The 26,355-nt window shown below is 40.9% G+C and overlaps 2 protein-coding genes across 3 annotated transcripts in view; both read right to left on the bottom strand.

Moving 5' to 3' along the window:
* The window catches only part of LOC139262840 (protocadherin gamma-A11-like), a 338,634-nt gene extending 314,770 nt beyond the window's left edge, over nucleotides 1-23,864 (bottom strand). The window contains exons 1-2 of one of the 2 annotated variants that reach the window (XM_070878020.1): nucleotides 23,809-23,864; nucleotides 102-2,493 (exon numbers count right to left, since the gene is read on the bottom strand). In XM_070878020.1, the coding sequence (XP_070734121.1) occupies nucleotides 102-2,493; nucleotides 23,809-23,813 (2,397 nt within the window). In that variant the 5' untranslated portion in view covers nucleotides 23,814-23,864. Of the gene's footprint in view, nucleotides 1-101; nucleotides 2,494-9,207; nucleotides 11,785-23,808 lie in introns of those variants that run through there. The other variant, XM_070878017.1, reaches the window with a different exon arrangement.
* LOC139261968 (protocadherin gamma-C5-like) lies at nucleotides 23,831-26,295 on the bottom strand. The gene is made up of 2 exons (XM_070877129.1): nucleotides 23,924-26,295; nucleotides 23,831-23,855 (listed from the first exon to the last, which is right to left on the bottom strand). Exons 1-2 carry the CDS (start codon nucleotides 26,293-26,295, stop codon nucleotides 23,831-23,833), a joined length of 2,397 nt encoding a protein of 798 aa, XP_070733230.1.
* Between the last annotated feature and the right edge of the window lie 60 nt (nucleotides 26,296-26,355).

The raw sequence follows: 26,355 nt of genomic DNA, 5'->3' as shown, positions 1-26,355 counted from the left end.
TTCAATTCGCATAATTAACTGCTCGCATATTACAACCACCAACCTATTATTGTGTCTGCTTCAGTGTATCAGTGGTTCAGTTACATAGTTGTTTTACTCACGTCATTGTTAATATTACGACTTTGTTTCATCTGCTGATTGCACGCTGAGAAATATACGTCAACGTTCTTGCTATTGCTTCTCCGCGTTGCAGAACTGAAAGGCGTGAGGCATACCCGGTCCCTGTTCTGTAGTTCACTTGCTGGACGAACCTGATAGCAGTATGTTTCAGAGAGTGATCCAGTTCCACGAACTTCCAGAAAGTTTGCCACTAGTTGAGAATTGGCGGGTATGCGAAGGTTTGCATTAGACTGCTTTAATACATTGTTTTTAATATCCCGTCTAATGCAACAAGTAATCAGAGAACGATCGTGACCGTTATCTTTGCTATTGTGACAAATGCTTGTAACGAGGACAATTATTATCAACAGAAGTATGAATGAGATTGATGCTAGTGCTATTATGATATACATGGCCACATTTGAGGAATGCTCAATATTTTGGGGCAGATTGCTAAAGTCTGAAATTGTTTCAGCAGCCCCATCCATTAAGGAAAACGTGACTGTGACTGTAGTAGACAGGGAGGGATGTCCATTGTCTTTCACCAAGATGACAAGTACTTGTATAATAGAATCTCTGTCTTCAAAGAGGCGCATTGTTCGGACTTCTCCTGAATTGTGTGTCACAGTGAAAAGACTCCGATCAGTAGCTTGGATCAGTTCGTAAAACAGTCTGGAATTTTGCCCAGAATCAGCATCAACTGCAGTCATCTTCGTCACCAGGTAGCTTGGATGCGCCGATCGTGGAACCATTACCTGAGATTGATTATTTGTAAGGGCAGATAGAATTACAGGAGAATTGTCATTCTGGTCGAGAATCACTACATTCACAACAACATTACTGCTGAGAGATGGGATTCCAGCATCCCGAGCTTGAACATGGATTTGAATGTTTTTAGAGTGCTCATAGTCAAAAGAGCGCTGTGAAAATATTTTACCATTGTACGAATTAATAGACACAAAAGACATGGCAGGCATGCCTTGAATCTGACTCTCGCTAATGGAATAAGAAATGTGAGAGTTTTGACCGAGATCAGAATCAAAAGCAGTCACTGAGCAGATGGACGCACCAGGTGTATTGTTTTCCATTACGTAGGCTGTGTATGATGACTTCGTGAAGCGTGGTGCATTGTCATTAATGTCTGAGATCTCCACTAGGATGACTTTGTTGGCAAAGAGACGAGGGGATCCAGCGTCCGAACAAGTGACGTTAACTGTGTATTGAGAAAGAGTTTCCCTGTCCAATAAACCATTAGAGACCAACATATAAGAGTTCTTGAAAGACGATTTCAATTGGAATGGGAGGTTATTAGGTATATTGCAGCTAGTCTTACCGTTTACTCCAGATTCGGGATCCGTTACACTAATTAGAGCTACCATAGTCCCGGACGTAGCATTTTCAGTTACTGGACTCGATAATGACATCAAGGTCAACTCAGGTTCGACGTCATTCATGTCCACAATCTTCACGACAACTTTGCAATATACAGGTACAGAAGTAGGACCGCGGTCCCTAGCTTCTATGTTAATCTCGTAGACGTTGGCTTCTTCGTAATCCAACACCCCTTTAACCCTGATCTCTCCTGTATACTGTTGTACACTAAACAGTTCACGTATTCTGTCTGGAGTGTAGCTGCTGAATGAGTAGATTATATCCGCATTAGTACCTTCATCCAAATCAGTAGCATTGAGATTGATAACTAAAGCATTGTCGGCTACATTTTCAACCACCTTCACCCAATACACCGACTGATCAAATACAGGCACGTTGTCATTGACATCAAGTACAGTGATGATAATTTGGGCACTGCCAGATCTCTCTGGAATCGCGCCATCTATGGCAGTGAGAAGCAAGTTATGAGCCGCATGTGTTTCTCGGTCCAAATATTTCTCCAGCAGCAAATACACACTTTTCGTTCCCTCACTGCTGTTCTGAACGTCCAATGTGAAATGGTCATTCCGACTGAGGATGTAAGTGTAAACAGAATTTGTACCCACGTCGGGGTCATGCGCGCTCTGGAGTGGAAAGCGAGTCCCCGGGGGAGTTGACTCAAGAATTTTTAAACGTAGCTCATCTTGCGAAAAACTGGGAGAATTATCGTTGATATCCTGTATTTCAACCTCTGCGCGGTAGAGTTTCAATGGATTTTCTACAACAATCTCAAGATTCTGTAAACACGTAAGACTTTGAGCACAGAGCTTCTCTCTGTCAATTTTGTCATTAACAAGCAAAACACCATCCTCTAAATTTACTTCAAAATACCTCTTCTTGGCAGCTGACATGATCCGGAACCTGCGCCTGGACAGTTCCCTTACACCTAATCCAACATCGCGAGCAATATTCCCAACAAAAGCGCCGTTTTCTTGTTCTTCTGGAATCGAATAGCGAATCTGGCTAGAAACAAAATCCCAGGCATAAAGCAGGGTAATGACAGACAGCGTTTGCATTATCTGTGTGAAGTCGTCGTTTGATTCGCACTGCTGTGTAAATAAAAAGTAGATTTCGCTCAGAGCCACCAAAGGAAAATGATTAATAAATATCATGTCCCCCTGAGGTAGAATGACTCGGCGGAAAAGGAACAAAGATGGCTGAGATACAACCGCAATCTGGGTGAATGCTTTCCTCCCCCTTCCTTCTTCACCGTGTGTATGGTGCTGTGCGAGTGCTGATGGATCTCTCTTCATTTTTCAACTCCTCATTGGTAGACAGCGACACAAAGTGTCTTCCCCAATAACTACACATAGCACTTCTTAAAGACATACTGAATCTCAGTTTAAAAAATTGCCTATTACATTAAACGTGTAATGATCCATCTGTTATAATTGATTTAAATACTGTTAAAAGTTTCAGGGGATCCAAAACATATATTATCGAAAGTTCATGGAAGTTTTAATTGTGCAGTGAAAAACACGCATGTTGCAGGCTAATAGATGTTAGTCACTATTTTGTATGTTGTTTTCTCTTAGAAATATCAGATAATCTTTTGTCAGTAACCAGAATCATCTGGCAACCGTTATCTCATTAGAAGTCAGTATAGTAAGTTAGCAATTGGATTTAAGCAATTAATGATAACTCGCAGTCATTACCAATTTGATCCACTAACACATTTTGAAAAATATATCTATCATTGTCTTCATCATCATAGGCTGTCCCTCGAAATCGAGGAAGACTTGCTTCCACTCTAAAAGTGAGTTCTCAGGTGGCTGTACAGTCCAAGGGAATTACAGTCTCTGCAACAGTTGAGGCCGACAGTGGTTGAAGGAAAGAATGGGTAGGGAGCCCAGTTTGCCGCATGCTCCTTCCGCTGTTTGCGCTTGATTTCTGCATGCTCTCGGCGATGCGACTCGAGATGCTCAGCGCCTTCCCGGATGCTCTTCCTCCACTATGGGCGGTCTTGGGCCATGGGTTCCCAGATGCTGGAGGGGATGTTCCACTTTATCAACGAGGCTTTAATGGTGTCCCTGAAGCATTTCCTGTGCACACCTATCTATCACAAATTAGCTCAGACACTTAATCATCCGTTACACTGAGAATTACTTCAGGAAATTTGATTTTCCCCGAATGGAGAGCACAATTCCATTTTTATAAAAAAACATTTCTTTAACTAAAACATTTTCAACTTTTTTCTCAATCACATTGGATATGACGTCGAATAGCCAGGGAAACACATGCTTATTATTACTAGGTAAATGGTAATTATCAGTCAGCAGTTGAGCACTTAGATTATATTTCGGATAGCCCCTTCATAGATGCTCCACAGCGGGCAAGTGAATTCGGAAGCTTAAATATACAATAGTTGTGTACAATTATGCTGGACTGCACCCACAACCCCACACCCTCCTGAAACTATCTAGCAATTTCCTCACGAATCAGCCTCACAACTTGGGGTGCACAACGCATATGGAACAACATAACGTCTTCCGTTACACAACTAATAGTTTTGAGTCATGAATAATTGCCTGCACACAGCATATATGTAATAGATGAACACTATGCTGGAACAAGAAAAACAATAAAGAAATAAAGAAAGAAAGAAGTCAGCGTCGCAATCTAGGAAACACGGCAGCCCATACACACACAGCAAAGATCTACAAACAAAATTGAGATAAAACCAGATAATCTGTTTCATTGATGTTGGTTGAGGGATAAATATTGACCTCCCCTGCTCTTCATTATATAGCGCCATGGGGTCGATTATGTGAAGGCAGACATATCTCGGTTTAATTTCTCCTCCGAAAGATGGAATCTCTGCTATTGCGTCGCTTGTTCAGTGATCCACCAAAGTGTCAGCCTAGATCATGTGCTCAAATCTCTGAATGAGACTTAAATGCATAATGTTCTGACTTAGAGGTGGAGTGCTACCATTGAGCCACGGCTGACATATGAAGATCAGATGTTGATATATGTTACTGGTTTTATTGAAACAGCTTCAAACATAAGCGTAAAATCCAAATGAAGCATTAGCCTTGTCTGAAAGTGGGACAAGGACTTAAAACCTTTACGCGCAGATTAAAATCAGATATTCTACAGACTGAGTTATCTAGCTCTTAGAGGGACAACAAAATCAGAGTTTTCTCTCCTCAGCATAGCACAGTAGACCTGCGTCAAAGCTAAAGTTTGCATTTCCTGGAGAACTCGGGCGTGATGCATACATTGACAAATGTGCCCTTGTACTTTCAACGTTACTCTGCAAACACCCCTTGAGCCACGTCGAGTTGCAATGCAGCACCTGGGCGAACCTGCTATATGTCACTGTTTAACACACTATTTAAGATTTAGAGTTGAATAAACCAGATCCCTCGATAATTATGTCAATAACATACTGCTTATGAAACGAACAGAGAAAAAATATTTGCAAAATGTCTAGGAAAAGTCACTTCATGTCCAATCTTAACAGCATTAGCTAACACATGATTGACGAAATACTTAACTGAAATGGATGAATGACATAAATCTGTACCACTCCTCCTTCCAGAGGTGAGGAACAACACGTCTGTGTTCTATCCTTTCGCGGATCGTTGAGTTGGAATATACATCCCTCTTAATTCTAATAAGATAATCTAACTGTATACATTCCTAGTTCTGTAAAACATTTCATAAGGCTTTAGGCCAAATGGATAGCAAACCCAGGAAAGGAATATTAATGTATTTTTTTGGAGACTCGATTCATTCTTTGACCTGGCATCAAGCCAATAATAAACCCCTACCCCATCCATTCTTCAACAGAGCGAAGTCCAGTTTGTTGATTACTGGAGTGGATGGGGTGATCTGATTTACCTGACCAAAATGCTCAAAGCCCCTAACGATAGTCATAAACAACAATGCAGTTATATAGTATTGTTTATGAAGTTAATCGTCTGAAGGCGCTTCACAGAAACGCAATCAGATAACAATGTCACGGGGCCAAAAAAAGAGGTATTACGAGAGCTGACAAAAAGCTTGGTCAAAGAAACTTTTAAGGAGGCTCTTCGACAGTCTCTGAGTGTGCCTGTGATCATTATCCCCCGTCATCATCCACGTCCTCTCTGCAGTCTTTAACACCTTCGATGTTTCTCGTCCAGTTCAATTTGGCTACTCTGATTGCTTCTATTCTTACGTATGCAATCATAGTCAGAGCATTTCCAGTCACAGCTTCTTTTTCTGCCCTCACACCATTACCTCCAGAATCCCCCCACAATCTATCTTTGACTCCTTTCTCTTCCCCATTTACATGCTGCCTTTGACAACATCATCAACAAACATGAGATCAACTTCAACATGTATGCTGAGAACAGGGAGTTCTGCACTTCGACCTTTCATTTCTCAACATATTTCCGGCCTTCTTGCCGTCAGACTTCCTATCCAGCATCCATTCTTAGATGTGTCACAATTCCTCCACTAAACACCGAGGTACTAAGGCTATCGTTTCTGGATTCCACAACAAATTATTTAGCCGTGTCACCTACTCTATGCCTGTCCATGGCCACTGTATCCATCTGTACACGAAAACTTACAACCTATGGCATCCTATTTGACTTGTAGCTAAGATTCAAAACCTATAACCTTTCCATCACAATGACTGTCCTAATTTCACCTCCAGGACATTGCCCATCTCTGCTTGTACCTCAGCCCACTGAGATCTTCATCTGTGCTTTTGTGACCTTCAGACTTAAATATGTCAATGCTTTTCTGACTGCCTTCCAAATTCCACCTTCTGGAAACTTCAGCTGATCGGAAATGCTGCTGCCATATCTTATGCACTAGGTCCCAACTACCTATCGCAACACATGTGCTGATCTATGCGGTCTCCCGGTAACCAATGCTTCAAAATTACAAAAGGATTGTCATGCCTTCATCCCTTCGTTTTTGTCTAACCTCTTTCAACTTTCCAATTTTCCCAAACTCTCCACTCTTCTGCGTATGACATAATGAGAGAGGACAGAGGGGACTTTAAGTGCTACTTCAGATGGAGGTCAGGATAACAGTTGGAAAAAGAATGGAGAGCGTCAGTAATGTGGTCGCCCAAGTTGTATTTAGTTTTCCCAAAGTAGTTGAGAGATCACCTTGGTCATAAAATATAGTTTCCGAGATTGAAGGAAGTACACATGGCATACTGTCTCAAATGGAAGGAATGTTTGGGAACTTTCTCCTCCGCGCGGGAGGAAGTAACTTAAAAGTTATTTCATCTCCTGGAATTAAATGGGAAGCGGCAAGGTAAAAGACAAATGGAACTAGTGAAGGTGGAAGAATGAACAAAACAAAACATCCTTAACGTTATGTTGCAGTTACAGCTGTTGGAAATGGAGGAAGTCGACAATGAAAATAATAGTTGTCTTGTAAATGCCATTGCTAGAAATGTAGACTCTTTTTAACTACGCTTAACTTTTTTCTCAATATAATAAAAGTAAATGTATTCAAATATGTTTCATTTTTCGCTGCATCCTTCCTTCGAAATGTTTAGTCTAGTCCAATATTTTTACTCCTATTTCCTTCAGAATTCGCATTCCAAAAATGGAATTTGTATAGCATATCTCTCCTTTTCTAGCGTAAAAGATGTGAAACTTTACCATACTGTGATAACTACTTCCAAGGTGCTGCCTCACTGTAACTTGCTCGAACAGCGCCTACTTATTACATATTATTAAGTCTAATTTTAACTTCTCCATATAGGTTCATCGATCACTCAGATTACAGTAGTACCTTAGCACATACATATACATGCTTTCTATGCTATTACACCCATTATGGGCGAGAACGTCAGCGTTCTCGCTCAGGCAAACATCCCTAGTATTGAAGCACTGACCACACTCTTACCAGCTCCATTGGGCGGGCCACATTGTCCACATGTCCAACACCAGACGCCCTAAGCACGTGCTCTGCTGAGAACCCCTATATGGCAAGCGAGCCCAAGTGGGCAGACGAACCGCTTCAAGGACACCCTCAAAGCCTCCTTGATAAAGTGTAAAATCCCCAATAGCACCTGGGAATGAATACCTGGCCCAAGACCGACAAAAGTGGAGGAAGAGTGTCCAGAAGGGCGCTGATCACCTCGAGTCTGGTCACTGAGAGCATGTAGGAACCAAGCGCAGACACCGAAGGAGCATGCGACAAACCCGACTCCCCACCAATCCTTTCCTTCAACCACTGTCTACCCCACCTGTTGCAAAGGCTGTAATTCCGCATTGGACAGCCACTTGAGAACACACATTTAGAGTGGAAGCAAGTCTGCTCGATTTCGCAGGACTGCCTATGATGATAGTCTTCCAATTTATTTTTGGTAAGTTGAAGTTCCCATTACATCTACACAACATAGGCATCACACGACGCAAATTATACCTATATACTTACTTAATTAGCTCTCCTGAATAATACTAATCTGAGGCATAGTTATCTGAAGAAATACGTTCGTTTTTTTAAATGAATGAAGTAAAAATATTTTCAAAAGGCAGGAAACAAAATACTTTGAAATTAAGTTCAGTCTAATGTATTTCTAAATATATTCCTATATTTTTCTACTGAGAAGCCTAGTTGGTGGGTCAATGCCCAATGTCTAAGATAACTTTAGCGGCTGATATGTAAGAATTTGATGAATTAAGACGTCCTGATTAGGTGCCACAAGCTTTGATTTTAGCGCACACTGCTAATTAGGACTCTCCCTAGCTCATGGTTAGTTGATGAACATATGCAATTTCTACAAGATAACGATGGAAAATTATAGGAGTTCTCTTAGCAAAATCCAATGCTGGATGTGGAAATATAAATTTCCAATGGTAAATATTCACAGCAAAGCCTTACCAAATATCGTGACAACAGAAGTAAGGGTTGGGAATTCCAGAGTATAGTCTGATCGAAATTGCGGGGAATTAGAGAAAGAGGAAAAGTGAGACTAAAGCTTCAACGTTCTCCACTGGACAACTAAGAAGTTGGAGAAGAGGATTGGCCGAAGATTCCGGAGATAAATTCAGTTGCTGTCCACAGTGAGCATCTGCTGATTACGCAGCAGGACTGTAGTGGATTATCCATGCTGACTTTTATTTCCCCCGAATCAGTCCCCAATCACACTATAACTGGTCCCTACGATTAATATTGAAGGTCACCAACAACTCCGATCTCGCCAGAGGAGAAGTGCGATTACAAATTTTGAGACTTCAATTTTAGGTGTAGTTATAGATAATAATGAAGATTTAGCATGATTCTGTTTTAGATAGCTTAGTACTGCTAAAGTTTGTGCTCGACAGATACAGCGAACGTGCGCAATGACATCATAACTCTTAGCAATACCTAATGATGAATGGCATTGGTCGTTCATGCACGATCACAATTTTATAATCTACCACTCACGTTACCGGAGTCACTGTTTTATATTTGAATCGCGCATTCGGAAATGAAGCAACGCCAATGTATAACATTAAAATGAGTAAAATTATTTTACGAACAAATTAGTAAGGCAAAATATTTAGATTTGTTTTGTAGAATCAAATCTGGGAGAAAAATTGAATATGTTGGAAGTGCAAAACAGCTGGATCTGCAGCTGGACATTAAGTTGCCTGTCTCGTCCAGATGCTGGTCCACTCGCTGTGCATTTCCAACTTTTTTTTTGTTTTCTTTACTGAATTGTATAATACTCACTTCGTTAGATATATATGGCCAGTTGTTCCTTATGTTTGAACTCTGTTCTGGCGCACATGTTCTGATATTTTTCCCAAATGTTCCAGAAGCTGTAGGCGTGACTGGAGAGAAATACTTCAATTCCATTTTGGCTGCCTCTGGTGCTGATCGAACTTTATAACGGTACGTATCAGAAAGGGATCCGTTCCCGCGAACCTCAAGGACGTTGGTAATTAACTGTGAGTCTGGCACAATCTGAAGGTTGACGTGCGAGTTATGCATTCTCGACTTGGAGTCCAACTCTCTGACACAGCAACAACTTGCAAAAAAGCAACTCCCAGTACGACCAAGATTTCCGTCGGTTGGACAAATGACAATAACAAGGACAAGTATAATAACCAGAAGTAAGAACGATACAATTCCCAAAGTAATTATTATATAAAATGCCAAATCGGAAGATTGTTGTAAATCTCCGTGTCGATCGCCACCCTCTGACCTAATTTGTTCGCTCTGTTCAGCTATAGTGAGCGTAATCGTGGCAGTGGCAGAAAGAGACGGGTGCCCATTGTCCTTTACCTGGATGACTAATCTTTGTGTGGTGGCGTCACCATCATTAAATCGGCGAACACTTCTTATTTCTCCTGAACTTTGTGAAACTGTAAAAAGACCCGGGTCAGTGGCTTGCACGAGTTGATAGGTAATTCGTGCATTCTGTCCAGAATCAGCATCAGAAGCAATTATCTTCATGATCAGAATTCCTGGATCTGCAGATCGAGGCACAGTTGTCTTGTTGTAGTCCACTGGCCTCGGCGACGTGATTGCAGGAGGGTTATCATTCTGGTCGAGAATAATCACATTTACAGCACAGTTACCGGAAAGCTGTGGAAATCCCACATCTTGAGCTTGAACTCGGAACTTAAAACTTTTAAGCTGCTCGTAATCAAATGACCGCTGTGAGTAGATGATGCCGTTTTCTGAGTTGATAGAAGCATATGAGGAAACTGGATCTCCCTGAACATTGCTTTCCAGAATTCCATAGGAAATCTTGGAATTTTGCTCAGTGTCTGGGTCGAGCGCTTTCACTGATCCAATAGAATTACCGGGTGAATTATTCTCGGTCACGTAGACTGTGTGTGAAGACTGCATAAAGCTGGGGGCGTTGTCATTGATATCTGAAATATGCACAATCATTGTTTTGTTCGTGGATAGTGGAGGGCTTCCCTGGTCTTTGCATGTCACAGCCACCGCGTAGTCAGCGGCACCTTCCCGATCCAGCATATCGCGTATGATCAGCCTATATGAATTTCGAGAAGTGGTTTTCAGATCAAAAGGGACGCCTGGGGAGATCTGACAATCTGTACGCCCATTTTCATTCGAATCCCGATCTGTAACGCTGACCAAAGCTATCAATGTCCCAATAGGAGCGTCCTCACTGACTGTACTGGAAACTGATTTCAAGATCATGCCTGGAGCATTATCATTAACATCCTTGATATCCACCCGAACAATGCAGTGTGCGGAAAGTGACGGTGCCCCCCTGTCCTTAGCTTCCACATGAATTTCATAAACACTTGTATCTTCAAAATCCAATATTCCCTTTACCCTTATCTCTCCGGATTTCGGATTAATTCTAAATACTTGAGATATTTTTTCCTCACTGTAGCTACTTAAAGAATAAACGATGACACTATTAGAGCCCTCATCCCCATCAGTAGCATTAAGTTTAATCACCAAAGTGCCCGGTGGAGCATCTTCCATTAAACTAACGTTGTACAAGGACTGTTGGAAAACCGGTGCATTGTCATTTGTGTCGAAGACAATGATAATTACCAGAGCAGTACCTGTCCTCTCGGGTTCTCCGCCGTCAACAGCAGTGAGCAAGAAACGGTGCGTCAATTGTTTTTCGCGGTCGAGAGACTTTTTTAGCACCAATTTAGGTACATTCCATTGTACATCTAAATCGAAGTATTCATTTGGAGTGAGTTGGTAAATTTGAACAGTATTGGTTCCTACATCAGGATCCTGTGCGGCCTCTAAAATAAACCGGGTTCCAGGTGTCACCGACTCCGCAATTTCCAAACGGATTTCTCTGTTCGAGAAACTCGGAGAATTATCGTTTATATCCACAATCTCGACTTCGGCATCAAACTCGTCCACGGGACTAACAATTTCGAGTTTCAAAGGCAATAAACAGGTAAGGATCTGTCCACAGAGCACCTCCCTGTCTATTCTTGTATTCACAAACAAGATTCCATTCTGGAGATTTATATCGAAATATTGCAATGGAGCTTGGGAAGCGATCCTGAATCTGCGACTTGATAGTTCCTCTGATTTCAATCCCAAATCGTTTGCGATTTTGCCTACCACGGCACCGTGTTCCACTTCTTCTGGAATAAAGTAACGAATCTGCCCGGAAACCAAATTCCATGCACAAAGCAGCAAAATGGACGGTATTGCTTTCTTTCTCAACAAAAAGAACACGCCTGTATGTGTCATTTCCTTTTCATGGATGTGTTTTTAGACTCACATTAGTTCTTCTGTCCGTTAATATCAATTATTCCATCCCAAGTAAGTCATATAATACAGGAGTTTGGATGAAAAGCGACGAGACCTTCTCAGGAGATAACTCGGTGCATTCATTCAAACGTCACTAATCTGCCTGCTTTCGTCCTCCGGTGTTGGGGGGAAGGGTGGTGGATCTCTAGCGAAATTTATTTCCCTTATTGGTAGACAGCGACACAAAGAGTCTTTGCCTATAACTACACTGAGGTCATATTAATGCGAGTCTTCACACAAATTATGAAAGTCTCAAATTTCTGGCTAGCAATAAAATAATTTCAGAATGTACCGAGCATAAACAAAATCATAAACAGTGTTGTGATTACTTTAACATTTACCTCAGTGAAGTAAATAACTTCAACGTCGAATTACATTTAGAACATATATTGTTGACAAAATATGAATACATTTTGTGCTCACACGAAATACCTTGTCCTTGCTAGTCAATAAAACTTTTCATGCAAACACCTGCACTACGCCCTTGGTCTAAATGTATTCGAGGAAAGCAGAAACAATTCTATTATGTGGACAAAAGACAATCCTGTAATTACAGAAATCACACTATCTGAACAACTTACGGATACAATAACTTCGACTATGTTTAATCTGGCGAGATTAAATTTTCATACACATATTATCCATGACTTTCTGTCTTCTCACTTCTCTAGATATGCATATGCAAGTTAGGTAGTGCTGTGCTGCTGTTAGACAATGTCTTGTCTCATTATGTAGCATATCTGAGGGAGTGCTGCACTTTTGGAGGTGCCAATTGTCACATGAAACGTTAAAATGAGGCGTGTCTGCCCTCTCAGGTGGATGTAAAATAATCACCGGCACTATTTCGAAAAGGCGCCGGGGACTTCTTCTCGGCGACCTATTGAATACTTATCCCTCAATTAATAACATTAAAACAGATTATCTGGTCATTATTACATTTCTGCTCATGGGAGCATTCTGTGCAGAAATTGGCGGTGGTATTTCCTGCGTTATTACATTATTACATTGCAAAAGTAGTTAATGCCTGTAAAGCAATTTGGGACTCCCTCAGGTTATGAAAGACACTATATAAACGCACGTCTTTCTTCCTTCCTACCTTTCTTTCTTTGTACCTATCTTTGTCAGACCCTGATCTTGGCGCATTCCTTGCCCGACTGGTACTCGTCTCCTGCAAAGCGAACATGTGAAATCTGGACCCAATGCTCCCACAACTCCCAAGAAGTTAAAAACATAAGAAATAGGAGCAGGAGTAGGCCATACTCCCGTTCGAGCCTTCTCCGCCATTCAATAAGATGATGCATGATCTTTGACCTCAGCTTTACTTTCGACGCCGATCCCCATATCACTTGACTCCCTTAAAATCCAAATATATTCAATGACTGAGCATCCAAAGCCCACTGCTGTAGAGAATTCCAAATATTGATAATCCTCTGAGTGAAGAATTTCCTCCTCATCTCAGTTTCAAATGGCCGATCCATTATTAATCCCGTGAACCTTCATTGCACTGCCTTTAAATTAAGTATATGCTTCCTTAGGTGAGGAGATCAAATTTGTAAACAGCTATCCAGGTGTGGTGTCCTCATAGCCCTGTAGAATTGCAGCAACACTTCCTTACTCCTGTGCTCTAGTCCGTTGCAATAAAGGCCAACATACTATTTGACTTCTGAATTGGTTGCTATACCTGCATGTCAAATTTCTGTGTTTCTTGTACAAGGACACCTAAATCTCTCTGAACTCCAACATTTATTAATTTCTCAACATTGAAAAATATTGTTTTTCTATTCTTCTTACCAATGTGAATAACATCACAATTTGTCACATATAGTCCCTGGGCCATCATCCTTCCCAATCAATTAACCAATCAAGTCCCTTGGCAGTCTCAAGCATCCCGAACTTGTGGTCAGCAGTAAAGCAAATGAGCACACCACCTGCCTCATATAAAACTGCACGCGGAGATCCATACTAATATATTATCCACACTCCCATGAGCCTTTTTCCAGTGCAAAAACCTTTTGTGTGTCACCTTATGAAATGCCCTTCAAAAATCCAAATATACTACATCTACTGGTTCTCCGTTATCTTTCCTCCTAGTTACATCTTCAAAAAGCCCTAATAGCTTTGTCTAACACATTTTCCCTTTCATAAAATCATGTTGACTTTGCCTAATAATATTATCATTTTCTAAATGCCTTGTTACAGGTTAACAATGGATTCCAGCATTTTGTTGATCACATATATGAGGCTAACTTACCTATAGCTCCCTGTTTTCATTCTGCCACCTGTCTTGAATTGTAGATTACATTTGCTGCCTTCGGATCTGCTGGGACCAATCTACGATCTAGGGAATTTTGTGAAATGACAAACAATGCATACACTCTCTCTGCAGCCACCTATTTTAGAACCCTAGTTGTAGGCCATCAGCTCCAGGGAAATTTGTCAGCATTTAGTCCGATTAATTCCTCCAGTACATATTCTTTCCCTCTCATTAGACACATGGATCCCCACTATTTCAGTATTTTTTATTCTTCTACTCTGAAGTCAGCTACAACATATTTGTTTAACGTTTTACAGCTACCATCGTCGAGCACAACACACCAGATTTCTATGCCATGTGTATGCTCTTCACAATGGTTCCCCACATTCTAAACTGCAGCCTCTGGACCGAATAATCCTCTGTCTTCCTAAATTTTATGCTACTTGAAAATAAATATCACCTGATGGTATGTAGCTCTGCTCATGTCCCTTCAAGATCAACGACCACTGTATAGTGCCTGGTGCTACAAATGCTGAACACTTCTCCCAGCAAATGAAAAGTGAAAAGGCAAAAAAAAGGCAGACGCTAAACATTAGCAAACAAAAATATAGGTAGTGAGAAAAAGCAACACAAAGGTAACAGAGAAAGAGCGCCCTGCAACTTGCCATAAGTAAAGCTGAAGGAGAACTGTTAATGCACATCTCATTGTCTGAGTCTTTCTCTTTCTCTCACACAAATGTCACACACATGCATTTTCTATGCATTACACTTCTCTTTTCTGGTCACTGATACTTGTTCAATACATTTCAAGGGCCACATTCAAATCGTTGCATTGTACTTCAAAGAGAAACTGTACACACCAGAGTAATTTGAAAAATAATGCCAGATTATGTGTCACATTTGAGTGACTGTTAACATTATACTTAAAAGAAAAGGATTTCTTCGGGGATAGAAACCAGAGTGTCGATAACTGAAGATTGATATTCTCAAAGTAACTTTAGAAAAGAAAGAAAGTCAGAATTATGGATGCAGTCTTAAGAGGTATTGAACTTTTGATCTTACCCAGTTTATAGATACCAACAATGAAACCTATATTTAAGCGTCCATAGCTTCATGTTAGCAGCAAAATAATATGATCTGGATTAAATAATATAATATGCGCATTTTATGCAGTAGACCATCTGACTTAGGACGTGTAATGCCATGGGAGAGCATTCGATCTCGCAGGACATTGTTCATGCCTATTCTTCAGTCTGGAATATATTATGTTTAGCAGATCAATTATATTATGCATCTAAGGGACTTGTTAAATTGCGTAAGTGGTCAACAGAGGCAAATGTAATCGATTTTACAATTGCGAAATACTGCAGATGCTGGAATTTTGCAATAATAACAGTAATTGCTGGAACTACTCAGTAGGTCAGGCAGCATCTGTGGAGAGATAAGCAGAGTTAATTATTCAGGTTGATGATCACACATCAGAATGGAACAAAGTTAGAGACGTAATAGATTTTCGACAATTTCAGTGGCTGGGAAAGGGGGGAAGGGAGGAAAGAATAATGGGAAGGGTCTGTGATAGGGTGGAGGTCAGGAGTGATTAAATGACAAAGGATATGATTAACCAAAGCAAACCTTCACCCCACCAGCCACCATATTCAATGGATCATCTTCCGACATTTCCACAACCTCCAATGTGATCCCACCACCAAACACATTTTATCTTCCGCTTTCAACATTCTGAAGTGATGTCCACTCTGCGACACCCTGGTCCACTTCTCAATCTCCCCCAACACATGCTCCTCTTCCCAAGCCAATCTCCATGTAAAGACAGGATAAGCAATACCTGCCCTTCTAGCTCCTAGCTTCCCACCATCTGTTTGCTCCATGGGTATCATAAAAGCACATTTAAGGATATAAAATCTAAATAATTGAGAAGTGTTGGCAGGTGGAGATGCAGATTTTCCAATTCGAATAAACATGTCTAATATATCTGTGTACCGAGAGCTTAGACGTTGGCTGGCAAAAGCCAAGGCTAAGAGGCACTTAATTGTTTCATTAAAAAGTATCACGTAGGCTACTAATGCAGAGTACTGATACTTTTCCTATAAACTGACTATCCATGACCAATTTACCATAGAGGCATTGACTTTTACATTCGTCGGATGCTGAGTGGCAGTAATCATATCCCAAAGTAACAAATGTAACTTTGCAGTTTTCATTAGTGAGACACATTCTGCTTAGTCATCAAATGTACTCTGGATAATTTTGCAATTCCCTAGTTGAGATATTAGATCACAAAGGCCGCCAAAGCAGGCTTACTTGGTTCAACGAAACTAACAGCTTGGAGTGACATTTACATCAAAGTGTTCTGACCATCTTCCCCAAGAATAATAGTCACTTAATTGAAAATCTACTTTAGCCATCATTCATTGAGCAACAGGTATCACACGCTCTCCCCAGCAGCACAGTTTTGCCACCGTTTTCCTGGTCATAGAATATGCACACCATACACAACCTTGAATATTAGTTCAGCTCGTTAAAAATGTAGAGTTTCAGCAGTGTCTGCCTGCACCTCTGCAGTCCAATCTACTTGCCCATAAACCCTGAATATATGACTGTGCAATCTCATACCCAGACCCCTAGTTATATCTTTTAACCGATTTACTGCCATGTCTTTTGAATAGTTATAGTCTAACTATTTTCCTTCATAATTGGTTAAGATACATGCAACATATATCAATATGTGAAAGCCTCCATGATGTTTAAAACATCCAATTTCAACATCGCATACTAGGCGTTCTAGTAATCAACTGCATAATCCAGATCCCTATTTAGAGAGGTTATAAAAAGCCATACCTAAATCAAGACTTAATCATACATCAGCAAGCTTTATTGCATAATAATGTAACTCTCCAGAATGTTGAAGCAGCGTTATCATCAACGCTAATTAAATTGTAAGGCTAGTTTTAATAATTGAATCTAGGTACAGACAACTACTCTTAAAACATAAAAAAGAAAACGAAAGCTTTATATTCCAATCACAGTGATGCATAAGCAAAAAGGCAGCAAAGAGAGCCTTTCCTGTGCAAAAGTTTTCAAGAACCATGATAACTCAATATGTTCCAAGATAAACAGGTACTAAAGGCAGAGATGTAAATGTTCTTATGATGTCTAAGTCATTTACAACATATTCCAGTATGTAGTCAACTAAACGGAAAGACCTATTGTTTGTACTGGCAAGAAATGTAATATATATATCTTCAAATGGAAACTGAATTGTCAATATTACATCAAAGCTTACGAGGAATTAATACATTTCAGAAACAATCGATCTACAGATATAAATATGTGCACTGAAGAAAGTAAAAAGATAGAAGACTGATTAACGCAGGGTAAGATAATTAACAAAAGAAATGTAAGCAATTAACGAGAACTGGCATTCATTACCAATTTGATTCAATAACACATTTCGAAAAATATATCTATCACAAATTAGCTCAGATATTGACCCATTCTGTTACACTGAGAATTACTTCAGGTAATCTGATATTGTCCGAATGGAGATCACAATTCCATTCTTATAAAAAACAATTCTTCAATTAAAGCATTATCTATTTTTTCTCATTCTGATTGAATATGATCTAGGGGAGCAAGGGAAACACGTGCTTATTATTTCTACGTAAATTATCTTTATCAGACAGCAGTTGAGCACTTAGTTTGTATCAAAGATAATCCCTTCATACAAATCGAAAGTGGGCAAGCAAATTCGGAAATTTACGTATAAAATAGTTGTGTATAATTATGCTGGTCCAAGCCCCATCCCCCCTCCCCCCAACCGCATATGGAACTAAATAACATCTTGCATTGCACAAATAAGAGTTTTGAATCATGAATAATTGCCTGCGCACAAGATATATGCAATCGACTAACGCTATGCTGGAACAAGAATAAAAGAAAGAAAGCAAGAAAGAAAGCAAGAAAGAAAGAAAATAAGAAAGAAAGAAAGAATTAAAGAACTAATTAAATACTATTAAAGTGTAGTCAACATTGCAATTCAGGAAACACGGCAGCCCATAAACGCACAGCAAAGCACCACAAACAGCAATTAGATAATAACCAGATAATCTGCTTTAGTGATGTTGGCTGAGAGGTAAATATTGACCAGGGCACCTGCGAGATCTCCCATGCTTTCCTTTGAATAGCGCCTTGGGACTGGTTAGGTGAGGGCAGACAGACTTCGATTGAATTTCTCCTCCGAAAGATGGAATCTCTGCAAGTGCGCCACAAGTTCAGTGCTGCACCGAAGTGTCAGCCTAAATCATGTGCACATGTCTCTGAATGAAACTTAAAACCATAATCTTCTGACTTAGAGATGGATTGCTACCATTGAGCCTCGGCTGACATATCCAAATCAAATGTTGATACTTATTAATGCATTTTCTTAATGCTGCTTTTATCTTGTCTCAAAGTGCAACAAGTAGTTGAAACCTTTATGCACAGATTAAAGTCAGATATTCTACGGACTGAACTACCTGGATCTTAGAGACAAACCAAAACCTGGTATGTAAGTTATCTCTCCTAAGCATAGCACAGCAGATTTGTGTCCAAGCTAAAGGTACCATTTCCTGGAGATATCGGGCATGACGCAAACATTGAAAAATATGACCTTTTATCTTCAAGGTTCCTCTGGAAATACCTGTTGAGCCATGTCAAGCTTTAATGCAACACCTGGGCGTATGTGCTATAATATAGTATTAGGCAGCCCCTCGTATCGAGGATGATTTGCTTGCACACAAAAATAGACGAATTCACGGGTGTTTCAATGAGGTACCTGACAATCTACGTCCCGAAGTATATACTGAAGGGTGGAAGATGCCTATATATGGTCTCTTTTAACGTGGGCGGCCGTTGCACACCAGCCACCACACGGGCTTGACAGAACTAGGTCTTGATCCAGTGGCAAGGGTTAACCAAGACGACTGGAGACAAGCTCTGCTGCACAGTCCTAATATGCATGCATTCTCCTAATATCCATAGATCGCAGTGCGGGTTGGCCCATGCTTCTCCTGGGCCCTCGCCTCTTCTGGACTCGAACCCTCGCTTCTCCTGGGCCCTGATCACGACGTTCCTGGGCCAGACCTCTCATTGCTCCTCCGCCCCGATCAAAAATGGAGCAGTCAGAAACAGTACATCAATTAGTCTCCTCTTATCTTGGAGACATCAAATATCAACACTGTTATTTGAAATATCAAAATATTAAACTCCTGCCTAGTTGAAGGGTTATTAACGTCGGAGGACATGCTATATTTCAATGTTAACCCACTGTTTAAGATTTAGAGTTGAATAAACCATATCCCTCGATAATTATGCCAATGAAATACTGTTTGTGAAACGAACAGAGAACAATATTTGCAAAATGCCGAGGAAAAGACACTTCAAGACTAAACTTAACAGCATCAGTAAACAAATGATTGATGAAATAGTTAAAGGAAATGGATGAAAATACATAAATCTGTACCACTCCTCCTTCCAGAGAGATGACCAACACCACGTCTGTTCTCTATAGTTACGTGGATCAGTGTGCTGGAATATCCCTCACTGTTAAGTCTAATACGACCATCTAACCGTGAAGAATACCATTTTTGTATAAACATTTCATAAGGCTTTAGGTCAAATGGATATAAAATCCAGGAAATAAATATAAATATATTTTTCTAGATACTTCTTCCATTCTATAAAGCCAACAAAAAAACCCACACCATCCATTCTTCACCAGAACTAAGCCCAATGTGTTGATTACTGGAATGAATGGGGGTGATGTGACATACTTGAGAGAAAAGATCAAAGCCCCGAGCGATAGTCATAAACAACAGCTTGCATTTACGTCGTATTGTTTATGTAGTTAAACATCCCAAGGCGCTTCACAAAATCGCAATCAGATAAAAACGTCATGCAGCCACAAAACGAGGTATTAGGAGAGCTGACGAAAATCTTGTTCAAAGAAAACTTTAAGGAGGCTCTTCGGCATTCTCTGAGTGTGCCTTTGATCAATATCCCTCCTCATCGTGCTCACCCTTTCTGCAGTATTTAACACCTTCGATGCTGCTTGTCCAGTTCAATCTGGCTACTCTCATTGCTTTTATTCTTCCGTAAGAAATCGTGGTGAGATCATGTGCAGCCATAGTTTATTTTTGTGCCCTCACATCATTACTTCTAATCGCACACAATCTATCATTGATTCCATCCTCTTCCCCATTTATATGTTGCTTTTGGCAACATCATCAACAAACATGTGATAAACATCCACATATATGCTGTGGACAGAGAACTCTGCACTTCGATACCATTTTTCGACATATTTGCTGCCTCCTTGCCGTCAGATTTCCTGTCCAACATTCAGTCTTGGATAAATCGCAATTCCTCCACTAAAGATTTAGGTTACTGAAGTCATGTTTTCTGTCACTGCCATAAATTTTTTTTACCGTTTCTACCTGCTCTATGCCGTCTATGGCCACTGCCTCAGTCCGTGACAGTTTACAACCTATGGCATCCTATGTGAATTGCAGCTTAACTTCCAACCCATAACCTCTCCATCACAATGACTGGCCGATTTCAACCTTGAGGACATTGCTCATATCTGTTTTTATCTCAGCCTACTGAAACATTTATCAGTGCTTTTGTGACCTTCAGACATAACCATACCAATCCTTTAATGACAGACTTCCAAATTCCATCTTCTGTAAACTTCAGCTGATACAAACCGCTGCTGCTCATATAGTATCTTGCACGAAATCCCAACTACATGTCACTCGACACGTGCTGATCTATACTGGCTTATAGTCAACAATACTTCACAATTAAAAACTGATTCTCATGTCTTCATCCTCTAACCACATTGTCTAACCTCATTCAACTTTACACATCCTCCAAATTCTCTACATTTCTGAGTATGAGATACTGTTGATGAAACTTCATTGTGGTCAGGTAAAAGGCTTAATTGAGAGAGATCAGTGATTGGTTCAAGTGGCGCATCAGATGGAGGTCAGTGTAAATGTTGGGGAAAAAATGGAGAGCGTCAGTAATGTGGTCGCTCAATTTTTTGATAGTTTTCCCAATGTAGTTGAGGCAGCACCTTGGTCAGAAAATACAGTTTCCGAGATTGAAGGAAGTAAACGTGGCATACTGTCACAAATTGAATGAATGTTTGCGAACATGCTTCTCCATGAGGTGAAAATAGGTTAACAGTTGTTTCATCTTCTGGAGTTAAATGGGAAGCTGCAAGGGAAAAGAAAAATGGAACTAGTGAAGGTGGAAGAATGAACAAAAGGTATAACGTGAGACCAGTCACTAGTCTCAACAAAAGGCAAGAAGGTAAGTAAGTAAAGGGAAGTGGTCCCTTTGGCCGTGGGGGATATGTCTGGCTCCCTTTTGAGTTTATCTAACGAACTGGCCTCCACAACCTTCTGCGGTAGTGAAGAAGTTTCTCCTCATCTCGGTCCTAAATGGCTTACCCCTTATTCTTAGACTGTGACCCCTGGTTCTTGAACTCCCCAGCAACGGGAACATTCTTCCTGCCTCTAACCTGTCCAATCCCGCCAGAATTTTATATGTTTCTATCATTGTTGTTGATGCCGGTTCATTGGATGTGTTCGGGAGGGAGTTGCATGTGGCCCTTGCGGCTAAGGGGATCAAGGGGTATGGAGAGGAAGCAGGAAAGGGGTACTGAGTGAATGATCAGCCATGATCTTATTGAATGGTGGTGCAGGCTCGAAGGGCCGAATGGCCTACTCCTGCACCTATTTTCTATGTTTCTATGTTTTTTAACAAAACGTCCTTCGCGTTATGTTTCAGTTGCAGCTGTTGGAAATGGCGGAATTTGACAATGTAAATAATACATGTCTAGTAAATTCCAATGCCAGAAATGTATTATCTCATCGGCGGAAGATGTGGCTATGGGTCTTAATGAATACTTCGCATCAGTTTTCACAAAAGAGAGGGGTGATGCAGACACTGCTATCGAGGAGGAGGAGTGTGAAATATGAGCTGCAATATACACAGTGAGAGAGGAGGCATTAAGGGGTTTAGCAGCTTTGAAAGTGGATAATCCCCCAGGATCGAAAGAAATGTATCCCACGCAGTTACGAGAAGCAAAAGAGGAAATAGCAGAGGCTTTGACATTCATTTTCCAATCCTCCCTGGCTTTAGGTGTGGTGCCAGGGGACTGGAGGACTGCTAATGTGGTACTTTTCATTAAGAAGGGAGAAAGGGACACACCGAGTAATTGCAGGCCAGTCAGCCTAACCTCAGTGGTAGGAAAATTATTGGAAGAAATCCTGAAGGACAGGATAGATCTTCATTTAGAAAGACATGGATTAATCAAGGACAGGCAGCACTGATTTGTTAGGAGAAACTCGTGTCTGACGAAGTTGATTGCATTTTTCGAGGAGGTAACCAGGAATGCCGATGAGGGCAGTGTATATGATGTACTGTATATGGATTTTAGCAAAGATTTACATAAGGTCCCACACGGCAGAATAGACACGAAAGTAAAAGCCCATGGGATCCAGGCACAGTGGCAAGTTGGGTCCAAAATTGGCTCAGAGGCAGGAAGCAAAGAGTAATGGTTGATGGACGTTTCGCAGATCGGAACTCACTGCACAACAGTTAGAACTCACTACACAACAGAGACAACACACTTTCTTTTTCTACTGAGTAGCCTAGTTGGTGTGTCAATGCCAAACATGTAAGATATATATAGCGGTTGAGATGTAAGAACTTGATTAATTAAGAAGTCCTGATTAGGTGCCACAAACTTTGCTTTTAGGGCAAACTCGGAAATTGCACTCGCCCCAGCCCATGGTTAGTTGATGAACATATGCTATTTATATAACATAGCGATGGAACAATATCGGAGCTGACATAGCAAAATTAAATGCTAGATTTTGCATTAGTAATTTGTACTGGTAAGTATTGACACCAAAGCCTTACGAAACATCGTGACAACAGAAATAAACGTTGCTGATTCCAGAGTATGAACGGACTGACAGAAATTGCGGGGAATTAGAGAAAGAGGAAAACTGAGACGGATGGGTGAATGTTCACCTCTGGACAGCTAATTAGATGGAGAAGAGGATTACCCGAAGATTCCAGAGACAACTTCAATTACTGTCCAGTGGAAACATTTCTTAAATGCACAGCGAGACTGCAGCGGATTTTCTTTTCTGTGTTTATTTTCGCTGAATCGGACCCCATCAGACTAAAAGCGGTCCCTACGATTAATATTGAAGGTCACCGGCATCCCCGATCTCGCCAAAGGGGAAGTGCGAACCCACATCCACTTTATGAGACTTGTATTTTATATGTAGTTATGCATGATAATGAAGTTCCAGCATGATTCTATTTTAGATAGCTTAATACTGCTATTAGTGTGCGCTCGTCAGATACAGCGAACGTGCGCAACGGCATCATAACTCTGAGCAATTCCTAATGATGAATGGCACTGGTCGTTCATACACTACCACCATTTTACAATCTGCTACCTCACGTTACCGAAGGCTGTCATTTACATTATAATCGCTCATTAAGAAATGAAACAATGCCAACGTATAACATTAAAATGTGTCTAGTTAGTTAACGAGCATACTAGTAAGACACAGTTTTTTTGTAGACACAAATAGAAAATGTTGGAAGTGCAAAACAGCTGGACCAGCAATTGAACATTAAGCTGCCTGTCTCTTACAGATGCTGGTCCACTCGCTGTGCAATTCCAATGTTTTTTTTTTGTTTTCTTTACTGAAACGTATAATACTCACTTCATTAGATATATATTGCGAGTTATTCGTTAAGTTTGCACTCTGTTCTGACGCACAAGTTCTAATATTTTTCCCAAATGTTCCAGAAGCTGTAGGCGTGACTGGAGAGAAATACATTAATTCCATTTTGGTAGCCTCTGGTGCTGATCGAACTTTATAACGGTACGTATCAGAAAGGGATCCGTTCCGGCGAACTTCAAGGACGTTGGTAATTAACTGTGAGTCTGGCACAATCTGAAGGTTGACGTGCGAATTATGCATTCTAGACTTGGAGTCTAACTCTCTGACATAGCAACAACTTGCAAAAAAGCAATTCCCAGTATGACCAAGATTTCCGTCGGTTGGACAAATGACAATAACAAGGACAACTATAATAACCAGAAGTAAGAACGATACTATTCCCAAAGAAATTATTACATAAAATGTCAAATCGGAAGATTGTTGTAAATCTTCGTGTAGATCACCAACCTCTGACCGAATTTGTTCGTTCTGTTCAGTTATAGTGAGCGTAATCGTGGCAGTGGCAGAGAGAGACGGGTGCCCATTGTCTTTTACCTGGACGACTAGTATTTGTGTGGTGGCGTCACCATCATTAAATCGGCGAAAACTTCTTATTTCTCCTGAACTTTGCGAAACTGTAAAAAGACCCGGGTCAGTGGCTTGCACCAATTGGTAGGAAATCCGTGCATTCTGTCCAGAATCAGCATCAGAAGCAATTATCTTCATGATCAGAATTCCTGGATCTGCAGATCGAGGCACAGTTGTCTTGTTGTTATCCATTGGGCTAGGCGACGTGATTGTAGGAGGGTTGTCATTCTGATCGAGAATAATGACATTTACAGCACAGTTACCGGAAAGCTGTGGGAAACCCATATCTTGAGCTTGAACTCGGAACTTAAAACTTTTAAGCTGCTCGTAATCAAATGCCCGCTGTGAATAGATGATGCCGTTTTCTGAGTTGAGATAAACATATGAGGAAACTGGATCTCCCTGAACATTGCTTTCCAGAATTATATACGAAACCTGGGAATGTTGCTCAGTGTCTGGGTCGAACGCTATCACTGATCCAATAGAACTACCGGGTGAATTATTTTCGTTCACGTAGACTGTGTGTGACGACTGTATAAAGCTGGGCGCGTTGTCGTTTATATCAGAAATATGCACAATCATTGTTTTGTTCGTGGATAGTGGTGGGCTTCCCTGGTCTTTGCATGTCACAGCCACTGCGTATTCAGCGGCACGTTCCCGATCCAGTATATCGCGTATGATCAGCCGATATGAATTTCGAGAGGAGGTTTTCAGATCAAAGGGGACGCCTGGGGAGATCTGACAATCAGTACGCCCGTTTTCATTCGAATCGCGATCTGTAACACTGACCAAAGCTATCAATGTCCCAGTAGGAGCGTCCTCACTGACTGTACTGGAAACTGATTTCAAGATCATGCCTGGAGCATTATCATTAACATCCTTGATATCCACCCGAACAATACAGTGTGCGGAAAGTGACGGTGCTCCCCTGTCTTTTGCATCCACGTGAATTTCGTAAACAGTTGTTTCTTCGAAATCCAATATTCCCTTTACCCTTATCTCTCCGTATTTCGGATCAATTCTAAATACTTCATATATTTTTTTATCGTTGTAGTTACCTAACGAAAAAGCGATGACACCATTGGACCCCTCATCTCCATCAGTAGCATTAAGTTTAATCACCAAAGTGCCCGGTGGAGCATCTTCCATTAAATCAACAGCGTACAAGGACTGTGGAAAAACCGGTGCATTGTCATTAATGTCCAAGACAATGATAATTACCTGAGCAGTACCGGACCTCTCGCGTACTCCGCCGTCAACAGAAGTGAGCAAGAACTGGTGCGTCAATTTCTTTTCACGGTCGATCGACTTTTTCACTACCAATTCAGGTAATTTCCATGTTCCAAGAGTCTGTACATCTAAGCCGAAGTATTCATTTGGAGTGAGTTGGTAAATTCGAATAGAATTGCTTCCTACATCAGGATCCTGCGCGGCCTCTAAAATAAACCGTGTTCCAGGTGTCACCGACTCCGCAATTTCCAAACGGATTTCTCTATTCGAGAAACGCGGAGAGTTATCGTTTATATCCACAATCTCGACCTCGGCATCAAACTCTTCCACAGGATCGTCAATTTCGAGTTTCAAAGGCAATACACAGGTGAGGCTCTGTCCACAGAGGACCTCCCTGTCTATTCTTGTATTCACAATTAAGATTCCATTCTGGAGATTTACATCGAAATGTTGCAATGATGTTTGGGAAGCGATCCTGAATCTGCGACTTGATAGTTCCTCTGAATTTAATCCCAAATCGTTTGCGATTGTTCCAACCACGGCACCGTGTTCCAATTCTTCTGGAATGGAGTAACGAATCTGCCCGGAAACCAAATTCCAGGCACAAAGCAGCAAAATGGACGGTATCGCTTTCTTTCTCAACAAAAAGCACCCGCCTGTATGTGTCATTTCCTTTTCGGGGATGTGTTTTTCGACTCACATTAGTTCTTCTGTCCGTTAATATCAATT

The sequence above is a fragment of the Pristiophorus japonicus genome, chromosome 4 (assembly GCF_044704955.1).
Source record: "Pristiophorus japonicus isolate sPriJap1 chromosome 4, sPriJap1.hap1, whole genome shotgun sequence".
NCBI classification, from domain to species: domain Eukaryota; kingdom Metazoa; phylum Chordata; class Chondrichthyes; family Pristiophoridae; genus Pristiophorus; species Pristiophorus japonicus.
The sequence above is the reverse complement of the archived record's forward strand: the minus strand, read 5'-3'. Positions and strand labels throughout refer to the sequence as shown.

Excerpts from the sequence above, each read along its gene's own strand:
- LOC139261968 (XM_070877129.1), bottom strand. The coding sequence starts at position 26,295 with ATGACACATACAGGCGGGTGCTTTTTGTTGAGAAAGAAAGCGATACCG. Across the intron at positions 23,856-23,923 it reads GCTACCAAAATGGAATTAAT|AACAGAGTGCAAACTTAACG; the intron begins GTATTTCTCTCC and ends CTTGTGCGTCAG.